Source organism: Narcine bancroftii, chromosome 2 (assembly GCF_036971445.1).
Source record: "Narcine bancroftii isolate sNarBan1 chromosome 2, sNarBan1.hap1, whole genome shotgun sequence".
Lineage (NCBI taxonomy): Eukaryota > Metazoa > Chordata > Chondrichthyes > Torpediniformes > Narcinidae > Narcine > Narcine bancroftii.
In genome coordinates this window covers 11,100,190-11,124,154 of record NC_091470.1, presented here as the reverse complement: position 1 = coordinate 11,124,154, position 23,965 = coordinate 11,100,190, and the positions used below count along the sequence as shown (strand labels likewise).

Below are 23,965 nucleotides of genomic sequence, written 5' to 3'. Positions count from 1 at the left end.
GGCTTGTTTCCTATGGTTGGGAAGACCAGAGGGCTCAGCCTCAGAATACAAAAATGTCCTTTTAGAACAGAGATGAAGAGGAATTTCTTAAAGCAAGAGGATGGTGAATCTGTGGAATTTGTTGCTGTGGAGGCCAAGTCATTGGGGATAGTTAAGACACAGGTTCTTGATTAGGAAGGGAATCAAGGATTATGAAGAGAGGCCAGGAGATGGGGTTGAAAACTATCGTAAATTATCCACGATGGAATGTCGGGGCAGACTCAACTGACCGAATGGGAACGTTCCAATCTTGAAACAAGTTTTTAAAAAAGTTGGTGTCGCCAGTCTTGAGCATACAAACTTGAATAAATCCCAGAGCCTGTCAGGAGTACAAGACATTGGTGAGACCACAGCTGGAGAATAGTGTGCTTTAATTCAGTCAGAGACGGTGCAGGAAAGATGTTTCTAGGACTGGGGGCTTGGATAAACTGGGATGGTTTTCCCTGGAGCAAAAGTGGCTGAGGGGTTTCCTTATAGGTTTGAAAAATCATGATGGTTTGGATAAGTAGATGATCACAGTAATTTTCCCAGGGTCGATGATTCTAGAACTAGACTACATAGGTTTAAGGGGAGAGATTTAAAGGAGATGAGAGGGGCAAGACATTCTACACAGAAAGTGGTGAACACATGGAACAAGCTACGAGACATTTATCAGAATTAGGATTTATGGTCATGAACAGGTCATGAAATTCAGGGTCTTGCAGCAGCGTTACAGGGCAAACATTCAGATTAGAACCATCTTACAACATTATGATAAAAAAAATAAAAGTGCACAAAAAGTAAGGCAGTGTCTGCGGTTCATTGACTATTCAGGAATCCGATGGCAGTGGGGAAGAAGCCATCCTTGTTGCTTTGAGTGCTCATCTTTAGGCTTCTGTACCTTTTTTCCCCCCAATGGTAGCAGAGTGAAGAGGGAAATGGCCTAGGTAGTGGGGGGACTGAGGTTGCTTTTACAACATTTAGATAGAAAAGGTGGAGGGATATAGGCTCAATGACACAAATGGGACCAGCTCAGGAAGGTACCTTTGTCCCACGGACGAGTTGGACTGAAGGGTCTGTTCCAGTGCTGTAGAACTCTCTGATTAACTTTTAAATTTAAACAAACAGCATGGAAACAGGCCGTTTCGGCCCATGAACCTGTGCCTGCCCAATCACATCCAATTAATCTACTTTAGCCATGGTTCTTATTTGAATCATTCCTTCAGAGATGAACTACTCATGTCCATCAATCAGAAAAGAGTCCATTACGCTGCTTTCATTGGTCAACAATTGGTAGGAGTTCCTATCTTTGACTAAGTAGGAGCCCCATACCCCAGTGAGACTGAGCCCTCTGGGAAGGCCGAAAATATCACTTCTTCCCAAACATACCCTTGCTTGCCTGTGAATAGATGCACTGCCAGCACGTAATTCAGCGTGGTTTTATGCTCAAGAAATTGTCTAGAGGAGGAGAAACAGATCACATTAGGAAAAGAGCGGTGAATCTACATTATCGGTCACAGAAAGTAATACCTCTTGCGTTTCATCAGTCTGACTTGAAGAACACAAGTGAGCTCCTCACTGATGTGGGCTCATGAACATTTACTGGCCATCTCCACGCATGTGGTGCTGGGATCAGGCCGCTTCCTCCCCCACTTCAGATTCATTAACCAGTGTGGGCTGCCACCTCGAGCAGCTTGTTGGGCTTTCAACCAGGGACACCAAGGGTCATCAGTCTGACCATTGAGGTCACAGTGACATCACTTACACCCACTCCTTCCAGGACGGAGCCAAGATGTACAGTAACACCAGCTTCACAGCAGGACCTCTCTGTCCAGTTTCAAGAATTCATTCCTGAATGAATCAAACTCCACTAAAACCTTACTTATGCATCCTGTGAATCAGGTTAGCTTGCACCTCTTCACCCTTGGCCTTTCTTTACCAAGCTTAGTCGAACCCTGGCATTACCTTTCTGGCCTCATCCAGCAGAAGGACAGGATTCCTCGTCCTTACTTACCACCGACCAGCCTCCACATGCTATTTCTGTCACTTACTATGTGATCCCACCACCAGACACATATTATCTTCTCCTTCCCTCTCCACTTTCTGCAGAGACCACTCCCTCCGTGACTCCCTTGTCCACTCCTCCTTCCCCACCAATCATCCCCTTGGTACCTACCTTCGTGACCACAGATGATCCACTTGCGCCTACTCCTCCACCCTCACCATCATTCAGGGCCCCAAAGGTCTTTCCAAGTGAAGCAACATTACATTTCTAAATTTCCAGGGGTCATCCATCTACTGCATCTGGTGTTCCTACTATGTTCTCCTCTACATCTCCTCTGGGAGATCATTTTGTTGACCACCTCTGTTCTGTCTGCTGCAATAACGTGGATCTCCCAGTAGCCACCCATTTCAATTCCCCAACCCATTCTTCTGCTGACATGTCCTTCCATGGTTTCATGCACTGCCAGACTGAGACCACCTGTAAATTGGAGGAACAACACCTCAAATTCCGACTGTGATCCCTCTAACTAGATGGCATTAATATCGACTTCTCTGGCTTTTGTTAAACCCTCCCCCCAACTTCTTCCCCTGTCACCTGCCCCCAGCTCTCTCGCTCTCCCTTTTCCCTGTCTCTTTTTGTACAGACATAATCAATTCTCTCTTCTCCCCTTATCATTTTCAATGAACACCGTTTGTTGGTCTGGACTCTTCCCTCAGTAGCACTGTCTCTATTCTGAGACTTCTTGTTCTTTGCTTATTCTCCTTATTCCTTGAAGGAGGGCTCAGACCTTTTTAAAATGGCGCAGCCATTGTGATTTCTTTTCATCACAGGTTTAGATAGGGGTCCTATGCCCCACAATGAGTGGGATCGAGTTAAGTTTTTGGAATGTATTTGTTGAGGTGGGAGGGGACAAATACGGACATTGGGTGTGCATATGCACAGCTTTGTTTATTGGATTTTGAAAGTCTGCGTAAACTAAAATAAAATATTCAAAAAAAAGTGCTCAGGCCCGAAAGGTCAGCAATAATCTTTGTCTCCGAAGAACACTGACAGACCGGCTGTGTTCCTCCAGGATTTCGGTTTGTTTTTATGACACTTGAACAGAAACTTTAAGACACTGGTTTTCACATTTGCACATTTCCAGCTTCTTAGGTCTCACCCGTAAAATTCCCAGCTCTCAGCAGTCGGAAAAATTCGTATGAATCCACCTTTTCTCTCATTCTCTTCCATTGTACGGCGGACAACTCTTATCTGTGGATAAAATGGGGTATCAGGAGTGACAAAAGATGGAGCTAAGGCACAAAGTGCATCAATGGACTGAGGCATTGGAGGTGGTGTGTCAAACGCTAGTAAATGAGGTTTTGTAATACATAGGTATCTGATGGTCAGCATAGATATTGTGGGCTGAATGGCCTCTTCTTGTTTTATACCACTCTATAAACAATCAACCCTCAGCCCTCACTTTGCTAAAAGTTACTTTGGAAACAAAACACCGTGGTAGCTGGAACTAAATCTGGGGATTATCCAACCTGGGCCTGGGAAAGGGCTGAAATGCCCAGAGTCCAGAGGGACAAATGAGGGAGATGAGTTCTTGCTGGGTTACGGTGAGATGGTGGGGTTGACAGGTTACAACACCAGCTTCAATCACATGTACATTTCTTTTTTCCCTACAATCAACCGCTGGGATTCACAAATGCACTGGTTTGGTTTCTAACGGCAGACCTGAGAAAGCTGCGCATGGCCACTCACCTCTTCCATGGTCAGTCTCAAAGTGCTTGGTCCCTGTACATCCCAGGCTTTCTCCTTGCCTGAGGGCAGCCTGTTTTTAACCTCCGTGTTGTTTGCTGACATGGGCAATAGCTGTCGCTGCAAGATATTTGCAAGGCATGAAGTATTTAATATTTTATGCTGAAAGGTAATTGACCTGAAATATTAGCTCTGGTTCTCCTTCCACAGACACTGCCTGGACCTGTTGAGTATTCCCAGTGTTTGCTATTTTATTTCAGATGCCCAGCATCTTCAAGTTGTTGCATTTAATACACTGTGAAGAAGGTTTAACTGCTCCAAAACCGTATCACATTGGTTTCTAATCAGAGATTGTAAGAATGGTTTAAACAAATCCACACACAAGTAGACTCATCCCTAACCTCAAAACCATAGCCATCTTTCACTGTGGATCAGTCCAATTTACTTCATGTGGCAGCCCCTTCATTCCAGTGATCCTCTTCTCCCCCATCCCCCCCCGCCACTTCAGTATGAAGACCAAACACTGGACAGCAACTTCCTCAACACCTTGCACATTCTTTCACTTCTATCCCAGTCCTTCTGCAATAAAGGCTACCATTACATTTGCCCTCCTAGATACCGTTATCAAAATCTTTCTCATCCCATAGTCTATCAAAATCGAGAGGCTGTAGGTTTAAGGTAAGAGGAAGGAGTTTTACAATTTTTTTTTCCAGAGAGTGGTTGAGATCTGGAAATGACTGCCAGAGGAGGTGATGGCATCAGATTTAACCACTACATCTGAGACAGACAGGCACTTAAATAGGCAAAGTGTAGAAAGGCAAGGACCCAATGCGTGTAAATGGGTTGTAGATGGGTAAAAGGGTGAGCATGGCAGTGGTGGGCAAAAGGGCATCATGACTCTATGCTCACTACATATATGTGCATAAGAGGGTTCTTAATTTCATGCATGAGGACCGCCAGATAACAATGTACCATTCTATGGTTTCTCTCCATTTAAACAATATTCCACTCCTTCCAAAATGGATCACTACATATTTTATAACCTTATACTGAAGATGAGGAGCTGGCTGATGGAGGACCTCAGTTTTCTTCAGGCTGACTTCCAGGCCAAACATTTTGGCAGTTTCCGCAAAGCAGGACGTCAAGCGCTGAAGAGCTGGCTCTGAATGGGCAACTAAAGTGGCATCGTCTGCAAAGAGTAGTTCAAGGACAAGTTGCTCTTGTGTCTTGGTGTGAGCTTGCAGGCGCCTCAGATTGAAGAGACTGCCATCCGTGTGGTACCAGATGATAAGGGGAGAAGAGAGAATTGATTATGTCTGTACAAAAAGAGACAGGGAAAAGGGAGAGCGAGAGAGCTGGGGGCAGGTGACAGGGGAAGAAGTTGGGGGGAGGGTTTAACAAAAGCCAGAGAAGTCGATATTAATGCCATCTAGTTAGAGGGATCACAGTCGGAATTTGAGGTGTTGTTCCTCCAATTTACAGGTGGTCTCAGTCTGGCAGTGCATGAAACCATGTCCTAACCCTAACCCTATCGAGATGCAACATCACTTCATGAATCCTGAATGCAATCTCCCTATAAATGAAGCCCAGCATGCCACAGGCCTTCTGAACTATCCCATCAACCTGCAACTATCCTTTGGAGGGAGTCACGTGATGGAGTAGTGGCCGGACGGTGAACTCCAGCCCTCTCCAGAAAAGTAAAAAAAAACAAAGGAAAACACAAAGGCACAGAAATAAAAGTTAAAGAAAAGTGAGTATAAAGGTGGAAAGAAGATGGCGACAAAAAAAGAAAAATCGAAAGCAACGGTAAGAAGAGAGGAAGAGAAGACAACGGAGGAAGAAGGAGAAGGCCTTACCTGTCCGAAGAGGCCCGCTGTGGAGAGAGAAGCCCGCTTCCTCAGGTCGGTAGAAATAGGACTACAAAAATGGCTCGCTGAGCCGAGTAAAAGTGCGCAACCGCGCATGAAAAAAAACACACCGACGGGAGGGGGGACCAGCTGGGGAGTCGATCTCCACAGCCGGCAATGACAGCTGCAGAACACCTGCAGCAAGAAGAGACCACAGAAGACAATGAAAACAAGAAAGAAGAGAAGAAAAGGACAACAAAGAAACAACAGATGGCCAACCCAGAGGAAGAAGAAGAGGAAGAATACAGTGAAATAGATGAAGGGAAAGGCAAGGTAAATGATATACTTTCTCTTATTAAAGGATACATGGAGTCATTTAAAGAATGGCAAACACAGGAATTTAATGATTTAAGAAAAAGAATAAACAACACAGAAGAGAAAATGAATAAAATAGATATGACCTAAACAGAAATGGGAAAGAGAATGGACAAGATGGAAGAGCGGGCAGTAGCAGCAGAAATGGAGGTAGAGGACTTAAAAAAGAAATTAGAGGAATCTAATAAAAAAAGTTATAGAGACACAAGAACTGTTAGCTCAGAAAATAGATATAATGGAAAATTATAACAGAAGAAATAACATAAAGATAGTGGGCCTTAAGGAAGATGAAGAAGGCAAGAATATGAGGGAGTTTATAAAAGATTGGATCCCTAGGATCCTAGGATGTCCAGAACTACAGCAAGAAATGGAAATAGAAAGGGCACATAGAGCATTGGCCTTTAAAACACAACCACAACAAAAACCAAGATCTATTTTAGTAAAATTCCTAAGATATACTACAAGAGAAAAGGTACTGGAGAAGACAATGGAAAAAGTAAGAGAGGGCAACAAGCCACTGGAGTACAAAGGGCAAAAAATCTTCATTTATCCAGATATAAGTTTTGAACTCCTAAAGAAGAGAAAGGAGTTCAATACAGCAAAGGCGATTTTATGGAAGAAAGGGTATAAATTTATACTAAAGCATCCAGCGGTATTGAAAATATTTATTCCAGGACCACAAAACAGACTATTCTCGGATCCAGAAGAAGCACGAAAATTTGCAGAACAATTATAAAATAGACTGAGGGATGAAGACGTGTAATGAGAGTAAAAATGACCACGATATATATGTATGTGGGTAAAGAGGTATAAGTGTGTAGATGTATAATGTGCATACGTGAATGCATCCGTATTTAGAGGAAAATATAGATAGTATAGACAAGAATTAATAAGGGAAGGAAATGGAATAGAGGGAATAAGGAGGGAACTAAAAGAGTGACCTTTGTTACATATGAAAAGTGGAATCTTTTCCGGGGGGGCTGGGTGGGGAGGAGTTGCGGTCACTGCAAAATCAGCTGACGCTTGCGAGTGAATTCGCAAACCCAAATGGAGAGGGGAGATGTGGTTGTCCGACAAGGGATAAAGGACAACTCAGGAGGGGAAGGGGAGATTGGGGCTAAAGAAGTTTTAAATAGGAGAATAAGGAAAATGTTTGATGTTTTAGGAATGTTGTCTTATAAAGGGTTTAAAATAAGAAAACAGAAATGGAAAAGGAGGAAAGGTAATGATGGAAAAACGGAAATGGAAGATAAACAAAGTATAAAATGGCTACGTTGAACTATATGACTTTAAATATTAATGGAATACATAACCAAATTAAAAGGAAGAAACTGCTAAATTTACTGAAAAAAGAAAAAATTGATATAGCATTTGTCCAAGAAACACACTTAACTGAATTGGAGCACAAGAAATTAAAGAGAGATTGGGTAGGACATGTAACAGCAGCATCGTATAATTCAAAAGCAAGAGGAGTGGCTATATTAATTAGTAAAAATGTGCCATTTAAAATAGAAGAGGAAATAATAGATCCAGCAGGGAGATATGTAATGATAAAATGTCAGATATATTCGGAGTTTTGGAATCTACTCAATGTATATTCACCTAACGAAGAAGATCAAAAGTTTATGCAAGATATCTTTTTGAAGGTAGCAAATACGCAAGGGAACATATTAATAGGAGGAGATTTCAACCTGAATTTGGATTGAAATATGGATAAAACTGGGAAAAAAATTAACAGAAAGAACAAAGTAACCAAATTTATAATTAAATCAATGGAAGAAATGCAACTTTTGGATATATGGAGGAAACAACACCCAAAAGAAAAGGAATATTCATATTACTCGGCTAGACATAAAACATACTCAAGAATAGACCTATTTTTGTTATCAGCTAGTATGCAGGATAGAGTAAGAAAAACAGAATATAAAGCTAGAATACTATCGGACCATTCACCCTTAATATTGACAGTAAAGCTAGAGGACATCCCTCCAAGAATGTATAGATGGAGATTAAACCCCATGTTACTTAAAAGGCAGGATTTTAGAGAATTTATTGAAAAACAAATAAAAATGTATTTTGAAATAAATACGGAATCAGTGAAAGATAAGTTTATACTATGGGAAGCAATGAAAGCATTCATTAGAGGACAAATAATAAGTTATGTAACCAAGATGAAGAAGGACTATAATCAGGAAACAGAGCAGTTGGAAAGGGAAATAGTAAATATAGAAAAAAAATTAGCAATGAAGGAAGATACAACTAAAAGAAGAGAATTGGCGGATAAAAAAATAAAATATGAAACACTACAAACATATAAGGTGGAGAAGAATATAATGAAGACAAAACAGAAATATTATGAACTAGGGGAAAAAACGCACAAAATCCTAGCATGGCAGCTTAAGACAGAACAAGCTAAGAAAATGGTATTGGCATCAAGGAAAAAAGACAAACAAATTACATATAATCCAAAAGAAATTAAGGAAAACTTTAGAGAATTCTATGAACAATTATACCGAACTGAAAACGAGGGGAAAGAAGGGAAAATAGATTAATTTCTGACTAAAATTTAACTACCAAAACTACAAATAGAGGAACAAAATAAATTAACAGAACCATTTGAAATAGTAGAAATACAAGAGATAATAAAAAAAAACTACTGAATAATAAAACACCAGGAGAGGATGGATTCCCAATAGAATTCTATAAAACATTTAAAGATTTATTAATTCCTCCCCTCCTGGAATAATCAACCAGATTGACAAAACACAAAGCTTACCAGATTCATGTAAAACAGCAATAATTACAGTAATGCCAAAGCAAGGGAAAGATCCACTCGCACCAGCGTCATATAGACCAATATCTTTACTTAACACAGATTATAAGATAATAGCTAAACTATTAGCAAACAGATTAGCAGAATATGTACCTAAAATGGTAAATCTAGACCAAACTGGATTTATTAAAAAAAGACGCACAACAGACAATATTTTTAAATTTATTAACTTAATTCATGCAGTAGAAAGGAGTAAAGCGCCAACAGTAGCAGTTGCTTTAGACACAGAGAAGGCCTTTGACAGAGTAGAATGGAATTATTTATTCAAAGTATTGCAAAAATTCAGTTTACCAGAGAAGTATATTAAATGGATTAAAGCATTATATAAGGGGCCATTGGCGAAAGTGACAGTAAATGGATATATATCAAAACAATTTAACTTAAGCAGATCAACAAGGCAGGGACGCCCACTATCACCTTTATTGTTCGCGTTAGCTATAGAACCACTAGCAGAATTGATAAGAACAGAAAATAATATAAAAGGGATAAAAATAAAAGACAAGGAATATAAAATCAGTTTATTTGCGGATGATGTTATAGTATACTTAACAGAACCAGAACTATCAATAAAAGAATTATATAAGAAATTGAAGGAATATGGAGAAGTGTCGGGTTACAAGATTAACATAAATAAAAGTGAAGCAATGCCAATGAATAATGCGGATTTCTCAAAATTTAAGAAGGAACCACCATTCAGATGGCAAATGCAAGCAATAAGATAGCTAGGTATACAAATAAATAAAAATCTCGGCCATCTATATAAACTCAATTATTATCCACTAATGAAAAAATTACAGGGCGATTTAGAGTATTGGAAAGATTTACCATTAACACTAATAGGAAGGATAAACTGTATTAAAATGAACATTTTTCCAAGGATATTATACCTATTTCAGGCATTGCCAATACAACTGACAGAAAAATTCTTCAAGGAGTTGAAGAAAATAATAAGGAAATTTTTATGGAGAGGGGGGAAACCGAGGATAGCACTAGATAAATTAACAGAATGGTATAAACAAGGAGGCTTACAATTGCCAAACTTTAAAAATTATTATAGAGCCGCACAATTAAGATACCTATCAGATTTTTATCAAACAAGGGAAAAACCAGACTGGACGAGATTAGAATTAGATAAAATAGGGGAAAAGATACCTGAACACATATATAAATGGGATGAAAAATTGGTACAACATAGAAGTTCTCCAGTTTTACATCATCTCCTCAATATTTGGAAGAAGATTCATGTAGAAAGAAATAAAACAAATTATCAATTACCAAAACTAATATTGACGCAAAACAAGTTACTCCCTTTTACAATAGATAACCTTTCCTTTAGAGAATGGGGAAAAAAAGGGATTAAAAGAATAGAAAATTGTTTTTCAGGAAATAGATTCTTATCCTTTGAACAAATGAAAGATAAGTACAATATAACTCAAGATACAGCGCTGGCATATTACCAATTGAGATCCTACTTGAAGGATAAATTAGGAAGCAGTTTGAGTTTGCCAGAGGGAAGTAACTTTGAATATGTGATTACAGATACAATGATAATCAAAAGATTTATAACAAATATGTATATTAAACTGCAAGAAAAGGAGAATGAGGAAACAAATGGTAAAACTAAACAAAAATGGGAAAAAGATTTAAATATAAAGATAAAAAAGGAAACATGGGAGAAATTATGTTCTGGAACGATGAGAAATACAATAAATATGAGGCTACGTATGATACAATATAACTGGATACACAGACTATACATTACACCTCAAAAGTTAAATAAATGGGACCTAACAGTATCTGATAGATGTTTTTGATGTAAAAAAGAAATGGGAACAACAATTCATGCAATCTGGACATGTGAGAAAGTAGAAAAATTTTGGGAAGATCTCAATCAGATATTAAGTAAAATAACAGAAAACAATATACCAAAGAATCCAGAGATCTTTCTCCTAAGTAACATAAAACACAAAGAATTTGGAATTGATTTGGAGGATGCACAAAAAAGATTTGTTAAGATAGCTCTAGCCGTAGCAAAAAAATGTATTATGTCAACCTGGAAATTGGAAGATAATTTGAAAATACAACAATGGTATATAGAAATGAATAATTTTAGAAAAAATAACATATAGTTGAAGAAATAATATTGAAATATTCGAACAAATATGGGAGCCTTACATTAAATACAATAGCGAAAACTTACCGGGCACAATCATTACCTAAGTTGATGGAAGGAGAAGGAAAGAAAAGAATGGACTCAGTAGAATTTCTGGTGTATTTTTGTTGAGTGACAACATTGTCTGACTGGTTTAATGTATCCTAGATTGTATACCTTTAATGGATGGGAGGGGGGGGGTGGGTTGGGAGGAGGCGGGGGGGGGGGGGAGAAAATGGCACTGTATATGTGTGAAAAGGAAAAAGTGTGTATCATGGCTAATGTGATTTATGGTGTGAAAAATAAAAAATTTTTAAAAAAAACCTTCAACTATCCTTTCAATCTTATCAGAGGTTAAAGAAGATTGGAACTGACAGGACACTAGAGAAATGCAAGGTTGCCAATAAAAAGCTTAAGAAATTAGAGCTAGAAGATGTCATGAGAAGAACGTGGGGAGCAGAATTAAGGAAAACCCCAAGGTATTCTCCAAGTATGTGAATAACAAGAGGATGAGAGTCATGGGAGGATCGGGGGTGATTGTGGAAACGTCTGCATGAAGTTGCAGGTCGTGCAGGTCCTTAATGAAGATTTTGCTTCAGTATTCACCAGAGAAAAGGACCTTGGCAATTGTGGAGGATGCTTTAAAGGGGACAGAGTCATTTCAGCATTTTGATGTTAAGAAAGAGAATGTGTTGAAGGTTTTGAAAAGCATTAAGTTAGATATATCGCCAGGACCAGACAATATTTATCCAAGGTTACTGTGGGAAGCGAGGAGGGAGATTGCTGAGCCATTGGCAATAATCTTCGCATCGTCACCAGGGACAGGAGAAGTATTGGAAGGTTGCAAATGTTGTTCCCCTGTTCAAAAAAGGGAGGGGAAATAACCCAGGAATTTAAAGACCAGTGAGCCTTACTTCAGTGGTGGGCAAGCTGTTGGAAAAGATCCAGGATTTGCAAGCATAATCTGATTTGGGATAGTCAGCATGGCTTTGTCAGAGGAAGATCATGTCTCATGAGCCTAACTGAATTCTATGAAGATGTCACAAAGAATATTGATGAAAGTAAAGCAATAGATCTACTGCATATGGATAGCAGGAAGGCATGTTTTTAGACATAGAGCACAGAGACGGGCCTTTCTGGCCCACAAGCCCACCCTAATTAACTGAGAAACCCTTTATGTTTTTGGAGGAAACTGGAGCTCCTGGAGGAAACCCACGTAGATATGGGGAGAACGAACAAACTCCTTACAGACAGCACCGGATTCCAACCCAAGTTGCTATTGCTGTAACAGAACGACACAAACTGGAACGCGAATTGTGCCACCCTATTTTATAAGGTGCCCATGCAAGGCTCATTCAGAAAGGAAGGAGGAATGGAATCCAAGGAGGCCTTGTTTTGTGGATACAGAATTGGCTTGCCCAGAGGGTTGTTGAAGAGGGTTCATATTCTGCATGGAGTTCGGTGACCAGTGATGTTCCACTGGGATCTTTTCTGGCACCACCCCATCTTTCTGATTATATATGTCCTAGATGAGGAAATGGAAGGGTGGATTCGTAAGTTTGTGGCTGACACAAAGGTTGGAGGTATTCTGGATAGTCTGGAAAGTTGCCAGAGGTTACAGAGAAACATTGATATGATGTGGAGCTGGGCTGAGAAATAGCAGAAAAGTGTGAAATGGTTCACTCGGTAGGTCAAATTTGAAGGCAGAATGGAAGGTCTCTGATCAATGTGGAGGAACGGAGAGATCTTGGGGTTCAAGTCCATATATCACTCAAAGTTGATCATGCTGTTCAAAATGCTTATGGTGTGCTGGCCTTCATTAACCGTGGGATCAAGTTCAGAGCCATGAGGCTATAGTGCAGCCATACAAGTAAGACACTGGAAATATTATGTTCATTTGTGGTCAACTCACGGCAGAAAGGATGGGGATAATAGGCAGTGGACAGGAAGTGCATAACAGTTGCCTTGAAGTCTGACTCCTACCTGAGCATTGAGCACTGGAACACAGAAATGCAGAGTTGTGTTCCCCCTGGAGAAAATTACTCCAGGAAACAATACAGGACCTTTTCAAGGTCTGGCAGCCCGACTTAAATTACATAGGGGCACAATTGCAGTGTGGACCCCACCGTTCTCTCCTAATCCACTGCTCAATTGGTGGGGGAGTGGAGGGGGTCCATCCCATTCTAACCAGGAAAAGCCACAGAGAAAAGGCAGCGTCTGCACTGACCGCCGCGACGTGACCAACCCATAATCCCTCAAATCTAAGTTTCATATATTTGTTGTGAGAGTTTTGGTTACTGCCTGGTTAAGTGTTCAATGTTGGCGGGGGGGGGGGGGGGGGGTGGGGAGGGGATAAAAAGAATTTAAATTATGAAATTTGTATGGAATTAACAATATGAAATGTAAATAATGTTGATAACAATATTTATGATATTGACAATTGGAGTTGAATGGAAAAACTATAAATAAAATATTCAAAATAAGAAAGGATGAGAATGCAATGGAGAGGGTGCAGAGGAGATTTACAAGAATGCTGCCTGGATTGGAGAGCGTGCCTCATGAGATAGGTTGAATGAACTTGATTTTTTTTCTCCTTGGAACAACAGAGGATGAGGGGTGACCTAATGGAGCTGGACAAGATGATGAGAGGAATTGATCGTGTGGCTGGCCAGAGGCTTTATCCCAGGGCTGAAATGGTTAATACAATGGAGCAGAGTATTAAGGTGCTTGGGATTAAGTACAGAGGTGTGGTAAAAAGTGCGCTAACCAGCTCCATTACAGTTTTGGATGAAAATACCAATACCCCTGCGTGTAAAGCCCTCCAAAAGATGGTGGACACAGCCCAGGATATTACAGATAAAACCTTCCCAACTATTGAGCACATCAACAAGAACGCTGCCATCGGAGAGCAACAGAATTATCAAAGACCTCAACACCTAGCACACACTCTGTTCTTGCTGCTGCCATGAGGAAAGAGGTACAAGTACCACAAGACTAGCACCACCAAGTTCAGGAACAGCTGCTACCTTCCACCATCAGACCCCTCAATGACAAACTCAAACCGGGACACATTTAAGAACTCTTACTTGTGCACTTTGTTGATTTTGCTTTTGTCCTCTCTGTATTGCAGTCAGTTTGTTTACAGTTCTTTGTTTGCCTACATGTTTACACTGTGTACAGTTTATTTTTTGCACTACCAATTAGTGGTAATTCTGCCACGCCCGCAGGAAAAAGGAATCTCAGGGTTAGATCGTGATGGCATGTATGTAATCTGACAACAAATTTGAAATCTGAATCTGCACATACCGTGGGCCGAAGGGCCTGTTCTGTGCTGTAGATTCTGTGTACACCATCAATGAGTAAATGTTGTGCCGATTGTAGCAGGAATGTGTAAATGAGTAAATGTTGTGTATCAGGAATGTGTAAATGTTGTGCATCAGGAATGTGTAAATGTTGTGCATCAGGAATGTGCAAATAAGTAAATGTTGTGCATATTGTATCAGGAATGTGAAAATGAGTAAATGTTGTGTATATTGTATCGGGAATGTGTAAATAAGTAAATGTTGTACATATTGTATCAGGAATGTGAAAATGAGTAAATGTTGTGTATATTGTATCGGGAATGTGTAAATAAGTAAATGTTGTGCATATTGTATCAGGAATGTGAAAATGAGTAAATGTGTATATTGTATCGGGAATGTGTAAATAAGTAAATGTTGTACATATTGTATCAGGAATGTGTCAATGAGTAAATGTTGTGTATATTGTATCGGAAATGTGTAAATAAATAAATGTTGTTCATATTGTATCAGGAATGTGTAAATAAGTAAATGTTGTGCCCGTTGTATCAGGAATGTGTAAATGAGTAAATGTTGTGCATATTGAATCAGGAATGTGTAAATGAGTAAATGATGTGCATATTGTATCGGGAATGTGTAAATGAGTAAATTTTGTACATATTGTATCAGGAATGTGTAAATGAGTAAATGTTGTGCATATTGTATCGGGAATGTGTAAATGAGTAAATGTTGTACATATTGTATCGGGAATGTGTAAATGAGTAAATGTTGTACATATTGTATCAGGAATGTGTAAATGAGTAAATGTTGTACATATTATATCAGGAATGTGTAAATAAGTAAATGTTGTGTATATTGTATCGGGAATGTGTAAATAAGTAAATGTTGTACATATTGTATCAGGAATGTGTAAATGAGTAAATGTTGTGTATATTGTATCAGGAATGTGTAAATGAGTAAATGTTGTGCATATTGTATCGGGAATATGTAATTGAGTAAATGTTGTGCATATTGTATCAGGAATGTGTAAATGAGTAAATGTTGTGCATATTGTACCAGGAATGTGTCAATGAGTAAATGTTGTGCTAATTGTATCAGGAATGTGTCAATGAGTAAATGTTGTGTATATTGTATCAAGAATGTGTCTATGAGTAAATGATGTGCATATTGTATCAGGAATGTGTAAAAGAGTAAATGTGCCTGTTGTATCAGGAATGTGTAAATGAGTAAATGTTGTGCATATTGTATCAGGAATGTGTCAATGAGTAAATGTTGTGCATATTGTATCAGGAAAGTGTAAATGAGTAAATGTTGTATCAGGAATGTGTAAATGATTAAATGTTGTGCATATTGTATCAGGAATGTGTAAATGAGAAAATGTTGTGCACATTGTATCAGGAATGTGTAAATGAGTAAATGTTGTGCATATTGTATCAGGAATGTGTAAATCAGTAAATGTTGTACATATTGTATCAGGAATGTGTAAATGAGTAAATGTTGTGCATTTTGTATCAGGAATGTGTAAATGTTGTGCATATTGTATCATGAATGTGTAAATGAGTAAATGTTGTGCATATTGTATCAGGAATGTGTAAATGAGTAAATGTTGTTCATATTGTATCGGGAATGTGTAAATGAGTAAATGTTGTACATATTGTATCAGAAATGTCTAAATGAGTAAATGTTGTGCATATTGTATCAGGAGTGTGTAAATGAGTAAATGTTGTGCCTAATGTATCAGGAATGTGTAAATGAATAAATGTTGTGTATATTGTATCAGGAATGTGTAAATGAGTAAATGTTGTACATATTGTATCAGGAATGTGTAATTGAGTAAATGTTATGCATATTGTATCAGGACTGTGTAAATGAGTAAATGTTGTGCATATTGTATCAGGAATGTGTAAATGAGTAAATGTTGTGCCTCATGTATAAGGAATGTGTAAATGAGTAAATGTTGTGCCTAATGTATCAGGAATGTGTAAATAAGTAAATGTTGTTCATATTGTGTCAGGAATGTGTAAATAAGTAAATGTTATGTATATTGTATCAGGAATGTGTAAATGAGTAAATGGTGTGCATATTGTATCAGGAATGTGTAAATGAGTAAATGTTTTGCATATTGTATCAGGAATGTGTCAATGAGTAAATGTTATACATATTGTTTCAGGAATGTGTAAATAAGTAAATGTTGTGCATATTGTATCTGGAATGTGTAAATGAGTAAATGTTATGTATATTGTATCAGGAATCTGTAAATGAGTAAATGTTGTGCATATTGTATCGGGAATGTGTAAATGAGTAAATGTTGTGCATATTGTATCAGGAATGTGAAAATTTGTAAATGTTGTGTATATTGTATCAGGAATGTGTAAATGAGTAAATGTTGTACATATTGTATCAGGAATGTGAAAATGAGTAAATGTGCATATTGTTTCAGGAATGTGTCAATGAGTAAATGTTGTGCATATTGTATCAGGAATGTGTCACTGAGTAAATGTTGTGCATATTGTATCAGGAATGTGTAAATGAGTAAATGTTGTGCATATTGTGTCAGGAATGTGTCAATGAGTAAATGTTGTGCATATTGTATCAGGAATGTGTCAATGAGTAAATGTTGTGCATATTGTATCAGGAATGTGTCACTGAGTAAATGTTGTGCATATTGTATCAGGAATGTGTAAATGAGTAAATGTTGTGCATATTGTGTAAGGAATGTGTCAATGAGTAAATGTTGTGCATATTGTATCGGGAATGTGTAAATGAGTAAATGTTGTACATATTGTATCGGGAATGTGTAAATGAGTAAATGTTGTACATATTGTATCAGGAATGTGTAAATGAGTAAATGTTGTACATATTATATCAGGAATGTGTAAATAAGTAAATGTTGTGTATATTGTATCAGGAATGTGTAAATGAGTAAATGTTGTGCATATTGTATCGGGAATGTGTAAATGAGTAAATGTTGTGCCTATTGTATCAGGAATGTGTAAATCAGTAAATGTTGTGCATATTGTATCAGGAATGTGAAAATGAGTAAATGTTGTGCATATTGTATCAGGAATGTGAAAATGAGTAAATGTTGTGTATATTGTATCAGGAATGTGTAAATGAGTAAATGTTGTGCATATTGTATCAGGAATGTGTCAATGAGTAAATCTTGTACATATTGTTTCAGGAATGTGTAAATAAGTAAATGTTGTGCATATTGTATCAGGATTGTGTAAATGAGTAAATGTTGTGTATATTGTATCAGGAATGTGTCAATGAGTAAATGTTGTACATATTGTTTCAGGAAAGTGTAAATGAGTAAATGTAGTGCATATGGTATCAGGAATGTGAAAATGAGTAAATGTTGTGCATATTGTATCAGGAATGTGAAAATGAGTAAATGTTGTGTATATTGTATCAGGAATGTGTAAATGAGTAAATGTTGTGCATATTGTATCAGGAATGTGTCAATGAGTAAATCTTGTACATACTGTTTCAGGAATGTGTAAATAAGTAAATGTTGTACATATTGTATCAGGAATGTGAAAATGAGTAAATGTTGTGTATATTGTATCGGGAATGTGTAAATAAGTAAATGTTGTGCATATTGTATCAGGAATGTGAAAATGAGTAAATGTGTATATTGTATCGGGAATGTGTAAATAAGTAAATGTTGTACATATTGTATCAGGAATGTGTCAATGAGTAAATGTTGTGTATATTGTATCGGAAATGTGTAAATAAATAAATGTTGTTCATATTGTATCAGGAATGTGTAAATAAGTAAATGTTGTGCCCGTTGTATCAGGAATGTGTAAATGAGTAAATGTTGTGCATATTGAATCAGGAATGTGTAAATGAGTAAATGATGTGCATATTGTATCGGGAATGTGTAAATGAGTAAATTTTGTACATATTGTATCAGGAATGTGTAAATGAGTAAATGTTGTGCATATTGTATCGGGAATGTGTAAATGAGTAAATGTTGTACATATTGTATCGGGAATGTGTAAATGAGTAAATGTTGTACATATTGTATCAGGAATGTGTAAATGAGTAAATGTTGTACATATTATATCAGGAATGTGTAAATAAGTAAATGTTGTGTATATTGTATCGGGAATGTGTAAATAAGTAAATGTTGTACATATTGTATCAGGAATGTGTAAATGAGTAAATGTTGTGTATATTGTATCAGGAATGTGTAAATGAGTAAATGTTGTGCATATTGTATCGGGAATATGTAATTGAGTAAATGTTGTGCATATTGTATCAGGAATGTGTAAATGAGTAAATGTTGTGCATATTGTACCAGGAATGTGTCAATGAGTAAATGTTGTGCTAATTGTATCAGGAATGTGTCAATGAGTAAATGTTGTGTATATTGTATCAAGAATGTGTCTATGAGTAAATGATGTGCATATTGTATCAGGAATGTGTAAAAGAGTAAATGTGCCTGTTGTATCAGGAATGTGTAAATGAGTAAATGTTGTGCATATTGTATCAGGAATGTGTCAATGAGTAAATGTTGTGCATATTGTATCAGGAAAGTGTAAATGAGTAAATGTTGTATCAGGAATGTGTAAATGATTAAATGTTGTGCATATTGTATCAGGAATGTGTAAATGAGAAAATGTTGTGCACATTGTATCAGGAATGTGTAAATGAGTAAATGTTGTGCATATTGTATCAGGAATGTGTAAATCAGTAAATGTTGTACATATTGTATCAGGAATGTGTAAATGAGTAAATGTTGTGCATTTTGTATCAGGAATGTGTAAATGTTGTGCATATTGTATCATGAATGTGTAAATGAGTAAATGTTGTGCATATTGTATCAGGAATGTGTAAATGAGTAAATGTTGTTCATATTGTATCGGGAATGTGTAAATGAGTAAATGTTGTACATATTGTATCAGAAATGTCTAAATGAGTAAATGTTGTGCATATTGTATCAGGAGTGTGTAAATGAGTAAATGTTGTGCCTAATGTATCAGGAATGTGTAAATGAATAAATGTTGTGTATATTGTATCAGGAATGTGTAAATGAGTAAATGTTGTACATATTGTATCAGGAATGTGTAATTGAGTAAATGTTATGCATATTGTATCAGGACTGTGTAAATGAGTAAATGTTGTGCATATTGTATCAGGAATGTGTAAATGAGTAAATGTTGTGCCTCATGTATAAGGAATGTGTAAATGAGTAAATGTTGTGCCTAATGTATCAGGAATGTGTAAATAAGTAAATGTTGTTCATATTGTGTCAGGAATGTGTAAATAAGTAAATGTTATGTATATTGTATCAGTAATGTGTAAATGAGTAAATGGTGTGCATATTGTATCAGGAATGTGTAAATGAGTAAATGTTTTGCATATTGTATCAGGAATGTGTCAATGAGTAAATGTTATACATATTGTTTCAGGAATGTGTAAATAAGTAAATGTTGTGCATATTGTATCTGGAATGTGTAAATGAGTAAATGTTATGTATATTGTATCAGGAATCTGTAAATGAGTAAATGTTGTGCATATTGTATCGGGAATGTGTAAATGAGTAAATGTTGTGCATATTGTATCAGGAATGTGAAAATTTGTAAATGTTGTGTATATTGTATCAGGAATGTGTAAATGAGTAAATGTTGTACATATTGTATCAGGAATGTGAAAATGAGTAAATGTGTATATTGTATCAGGAATGTGTAAATGAGTAAATGTTGTGCATATTGTTTCAGGAATGTGTCAATGAGTAAATGTTGTGCATATTGTATCAGGAATGTGTCACTGAGTAAATGTTGTGCATATTGTATCAGGAATGTGTAAATGAGTAAATGTTGTGCATATTGTGTCAGGAATGTGTCAATGAGTAAATGTTGTGCATATTGTATCAGGAATGTGTCAATGAGTAAATGTTGTGCATATTGTATCAGGAATGTGTCACTGAGTAAATGTTGTGCACATTGTATCAGGAATGTGTAAATGAGTAAATGTTGTGCATATTGTGTCAGGAATGTGTCAATGAGTAAATGTTGTGCATATTGTATCGGGAATGTGTAAATGAGTAAATGTTGTACATATTGTATCGGGAATGTGTAAATGAGTAAATGTTGTACATATTGTATCAGGAATGTGTAAATGAGTAAATGTTGTACATATTATATCAGGAATGTGTAAATAAGTAAATGTTGTGTATATTGTATCAGGAATGTGTAAATGAGTAAATGTTGTGCATATTGTATCGGGAATGTGTAAATGAGTAAATGTTGTGCCTATTGTATCAGGAATGTGTAAATCAGTAAATGTTGTGCATATTGTATCAGGAATGTGAAAATGAGTAAATGTTGTGCATATTGTATCAGGAATGTGAAAATGAGTAAATGTTGTGTATATTGTATCAGGAATGTGTAAATGAGTAAATGTTGTGCATATTGTATCAGGAATGTGTCAATGAGTAAATCTTGTACATATTGTTTCAGGAATGTGTAAATAAGTAAATGTTGTGCATATTGTATCAGGATTGTGTAAATGAGTAAATGTTGTGTATATTGTATCAGGAATGTGTCAATGAGTAAATGTTGTACATATTGTTTCAGGAAAGTGTAAATGAGTAAATGTAGTGCATATGGTATCAGGAATGTGAAAATGAGTAAATGTTGTGCATATTGTATCAGGAATGTGAAAATGAGTAAATGTTGTGTATATTGTATCAGGAATGTGTAAATGAGTAAATGTTGTGCATATTGTATCAGGAATGTGTCAATGAGTAAATCTTGTACATACTGTTTCAGGAATGTGTAAATAAGTAAATGTTGTGCATATTGTATCAGGAATGTGTAAATGAGTAAATGTTGTGCATATTGTATCAGGAATGTGTAAATGAGTAAATGTTGTGCATATTGTATCAGGAAAGTGTAAATGAGTAAATTTTGTATCAGGAATGTGTAAATGATTAAATGTTGTGCATATTGTATCAGGAATGTGTAAATTAGTAAATGTTGTGCATATTGTATCAGGAATGTCTAAATGAGTAAATGTTGTGCATATTGTATCAGGAGTGTGTAAATGAGTAAATGTTGTGCCTAATGTATCAGGAATGTGTAAATGAGTAAATGTTGTGTATATTGTATCAGGAATGTGTAAATGAGTAAATGTTGTACATATTGTATCAGGAATGTGTAATTGAGTAAATGTTATGCATATTGTATCAGGACTGTGTAAATGAGTAAATATTGTGCATATTGTATCAGGAATGTGTAAATGAGTAAATGTTGTGCCTCATGTATCAGGAATGTGTAAATGAGTAAATGTTGTGCCTAATGTATCAGGAATGTGTAAATAAGTAAATGTTGTTCATATTGTGTCAGGAATGTGTAAATAAGTAAATGTTATGTATATTGAATCAGGAATGTGTAAATGAGTAAATGTTGTGCATATTGTATCAGGAATGTGTAAATGAATAAATTTGCATTTTGTATCAGGAATGTGTAAATGAGTAAATGTTGTGCATATTGTATCAGGAATGTGTAAATGAGTAAATGTTGAACATATTGTATCGGGAATGTGTAAATGAGTAAATGTTGTACATATTGTATCAGGAATGTGTAAATGAGTAAATGTTGCGCCTGTTGTATCAGGAATGTGTAAATTAGTAAATGTTGTGTATATTGTATCAGGAATGTGTAAATGAGTAAATGTTGTGCATATTGTATCGGGAATGTGTAAATGAGTAAATGTTGTGCCTATTGTATCAGGAATGTGTAAATGAGTAAATGTTGTGCATATTGTATCAGGAATGTGAAAATGAGTAAATGTTGTGCATATTGTATAAGGCATGTTAAAATGAGTAAATGTTGTGTATATTGTATCAGGAATGTGTAAATGAGTAAATGTTGTGCATATTGTATCAGGAATGTGTCAATGAGTAAATCTTGTACATATTGTTTCAGGAATGTGTAAATAAGTAAATGTTGTGCATATTGTATCAGGAATGTGTAAATGAGTAAATGTTGTGTATATTGTATCAGGAATGTGTCAATGAGTAAATGTTGTACATATTGTTTCAGGAATGTGTAAATGAGTAAATGTTGTGCATATGGTATCAGGAATGTGAAAATGAGTAAATGTTGTGCATATTGTATCAGGAATGTGAAAATGAGTAAATGTTGTGTATATTGTATCAGGAATGTGTAAATGAGTAAATGTTGTGCATATTGTATCAGGAATGTGTCAATGAGTAAATCTTGTACATATTGTTTCAGGAATGTGTAAATAAGTAAATGTTGTGCATATTGTATCAGGAATGTGTAAATGAGTAAATGTTGTGCATATTGTATCAGGAATGTGTAAATGAGTAAATGTTGTGCATATTGTATCAGGAATGTGTAAATGAGTAAATGTTGTACATATTGTATCAGGAATGTGAAAATGAGTAAATGCTGTGCATATTGTATCAGGAATGTGTAAATGAGTAAATGTTGTGCATATTGTATCAGGAATGTGTCAATGAGTAAATGTTGTGCATATTGTATCAGGAATGTGTCAATGAGTAAATGTTGTGTATATTGTATCAAGAATGTGTCACTGAGTAAATGATGTGCATATTGTATCAGGAATGTGTAAAAGAGTAAATGTGCCTGTTGTATCAGGAATGTGTAAATGAGTAAATGTTGTGCATATTGTATCAGGAATGTGTGAATGAGTAAATGTTGTACATATAGTTTCAGGAATGTGTAAATAAGTAAATGTTGTGCATATTGTATCAGGAAAGTGTAAATGAGTAAATGTTGTATCAGGAATGTGTAAATGATTAAATGTTGTGCATATTGTATCAGGAATGTGTAAATGAGTAAATGTTGTGCATATTGTATCAGGAATGTGTAAATGAGTAAATGTTGTGCATATTGTATCAGGAATGTGTAAATCAGTAAATGTTGTACATATTGTATCAGGAATGTGTAAATGAGTAAATGTTGTGCATTTTGTATCAGGAATGTGTAAATGAGTAAATGTTGTGCATATTGTATCATGAATGTGTAAATGAGTAAATGTTGTGCATATTGTATCAGGAATGTGTAAATGAGTAAATGTTGTGCATATTGTATCGGGAATGTATAAATGAGTAAATGTTGTACATATTGTATCAGAAATGCGCAAATGAGTAAATGTTGTGCATATTGTATCAGGAATGTGTAAATGAGTAAATGTTGTACATATTGTATCGGGAATGTGTAAATAAGTAAATGTTGTGCATATTGTATCAGGAAAGTGTAAATGAGTAAATGTTGTATCAGGAATGTGTAAATGATTAAATGTTGTGCATATTGTATCAGGAATGTGTAAATGAGTAAATGTTGTGCATATTGTATCAGGAATGTCTAAATGAGTAAATGTTGTGCATATTGTATCAGGAGTGTGTAAATGAGTAAATGTTGTGCCTAATGTATCAGGAATGTGTAAATGAGTAAATGTTGTGTATATTGTATCAGGAATGTGTAAATGAGTAAATGTTGTACATATTGTATCAGGAATGTGTAATTGAGTAAATGTTATGCATATTGTATCAGGACTGTGTAAATGAGTAAATGTTGTGCATATTGTATCAGGAATGTGTAAATGAGTAAATGTTGTGCCTCATGTATCAGGAATGTGTAAATGAGTAAATGTTGTGCCTAATGTATCAGGAATGTGTAAATAAGT

General features: G+C 36.2%; 1 protein-coding gene across 7 annotated transcripts in view; it reads right to left on the bottom strand.

Annotated features, from left to right (window-relative positions):
• Positions 1–23,965, bottom strand: part of ttll5 (tubulin tyrosine ligase-like family, member 5) — a 1,011,501-nt gene that overhangs the window by 564,210 nt on the left and 423,326 nt on the right. For all 7 annotated transcript variants that reach the window (XM_069915842.1, XM_069915845.1, XM_069915843.1 and 4 more), the window contains exons 16-18: positions 3,773–3,889; positions 3,183–3,274; positions 1,408–1,476 (exon numbers count right to left, since the gene is read on the bottom strand). In XM_069915842.1, coding sequence (XP_069771943.1) covers positions 1,408–1,476; positions 3,183–3,274; positions 3,773–3,889 — 278 coding nt within the window. The remainder of the gene's footprint in view (positions 1–1,407; positions 1,477–3,182; positions 3,275–3,772; positions 3,890–23,965) is intronic.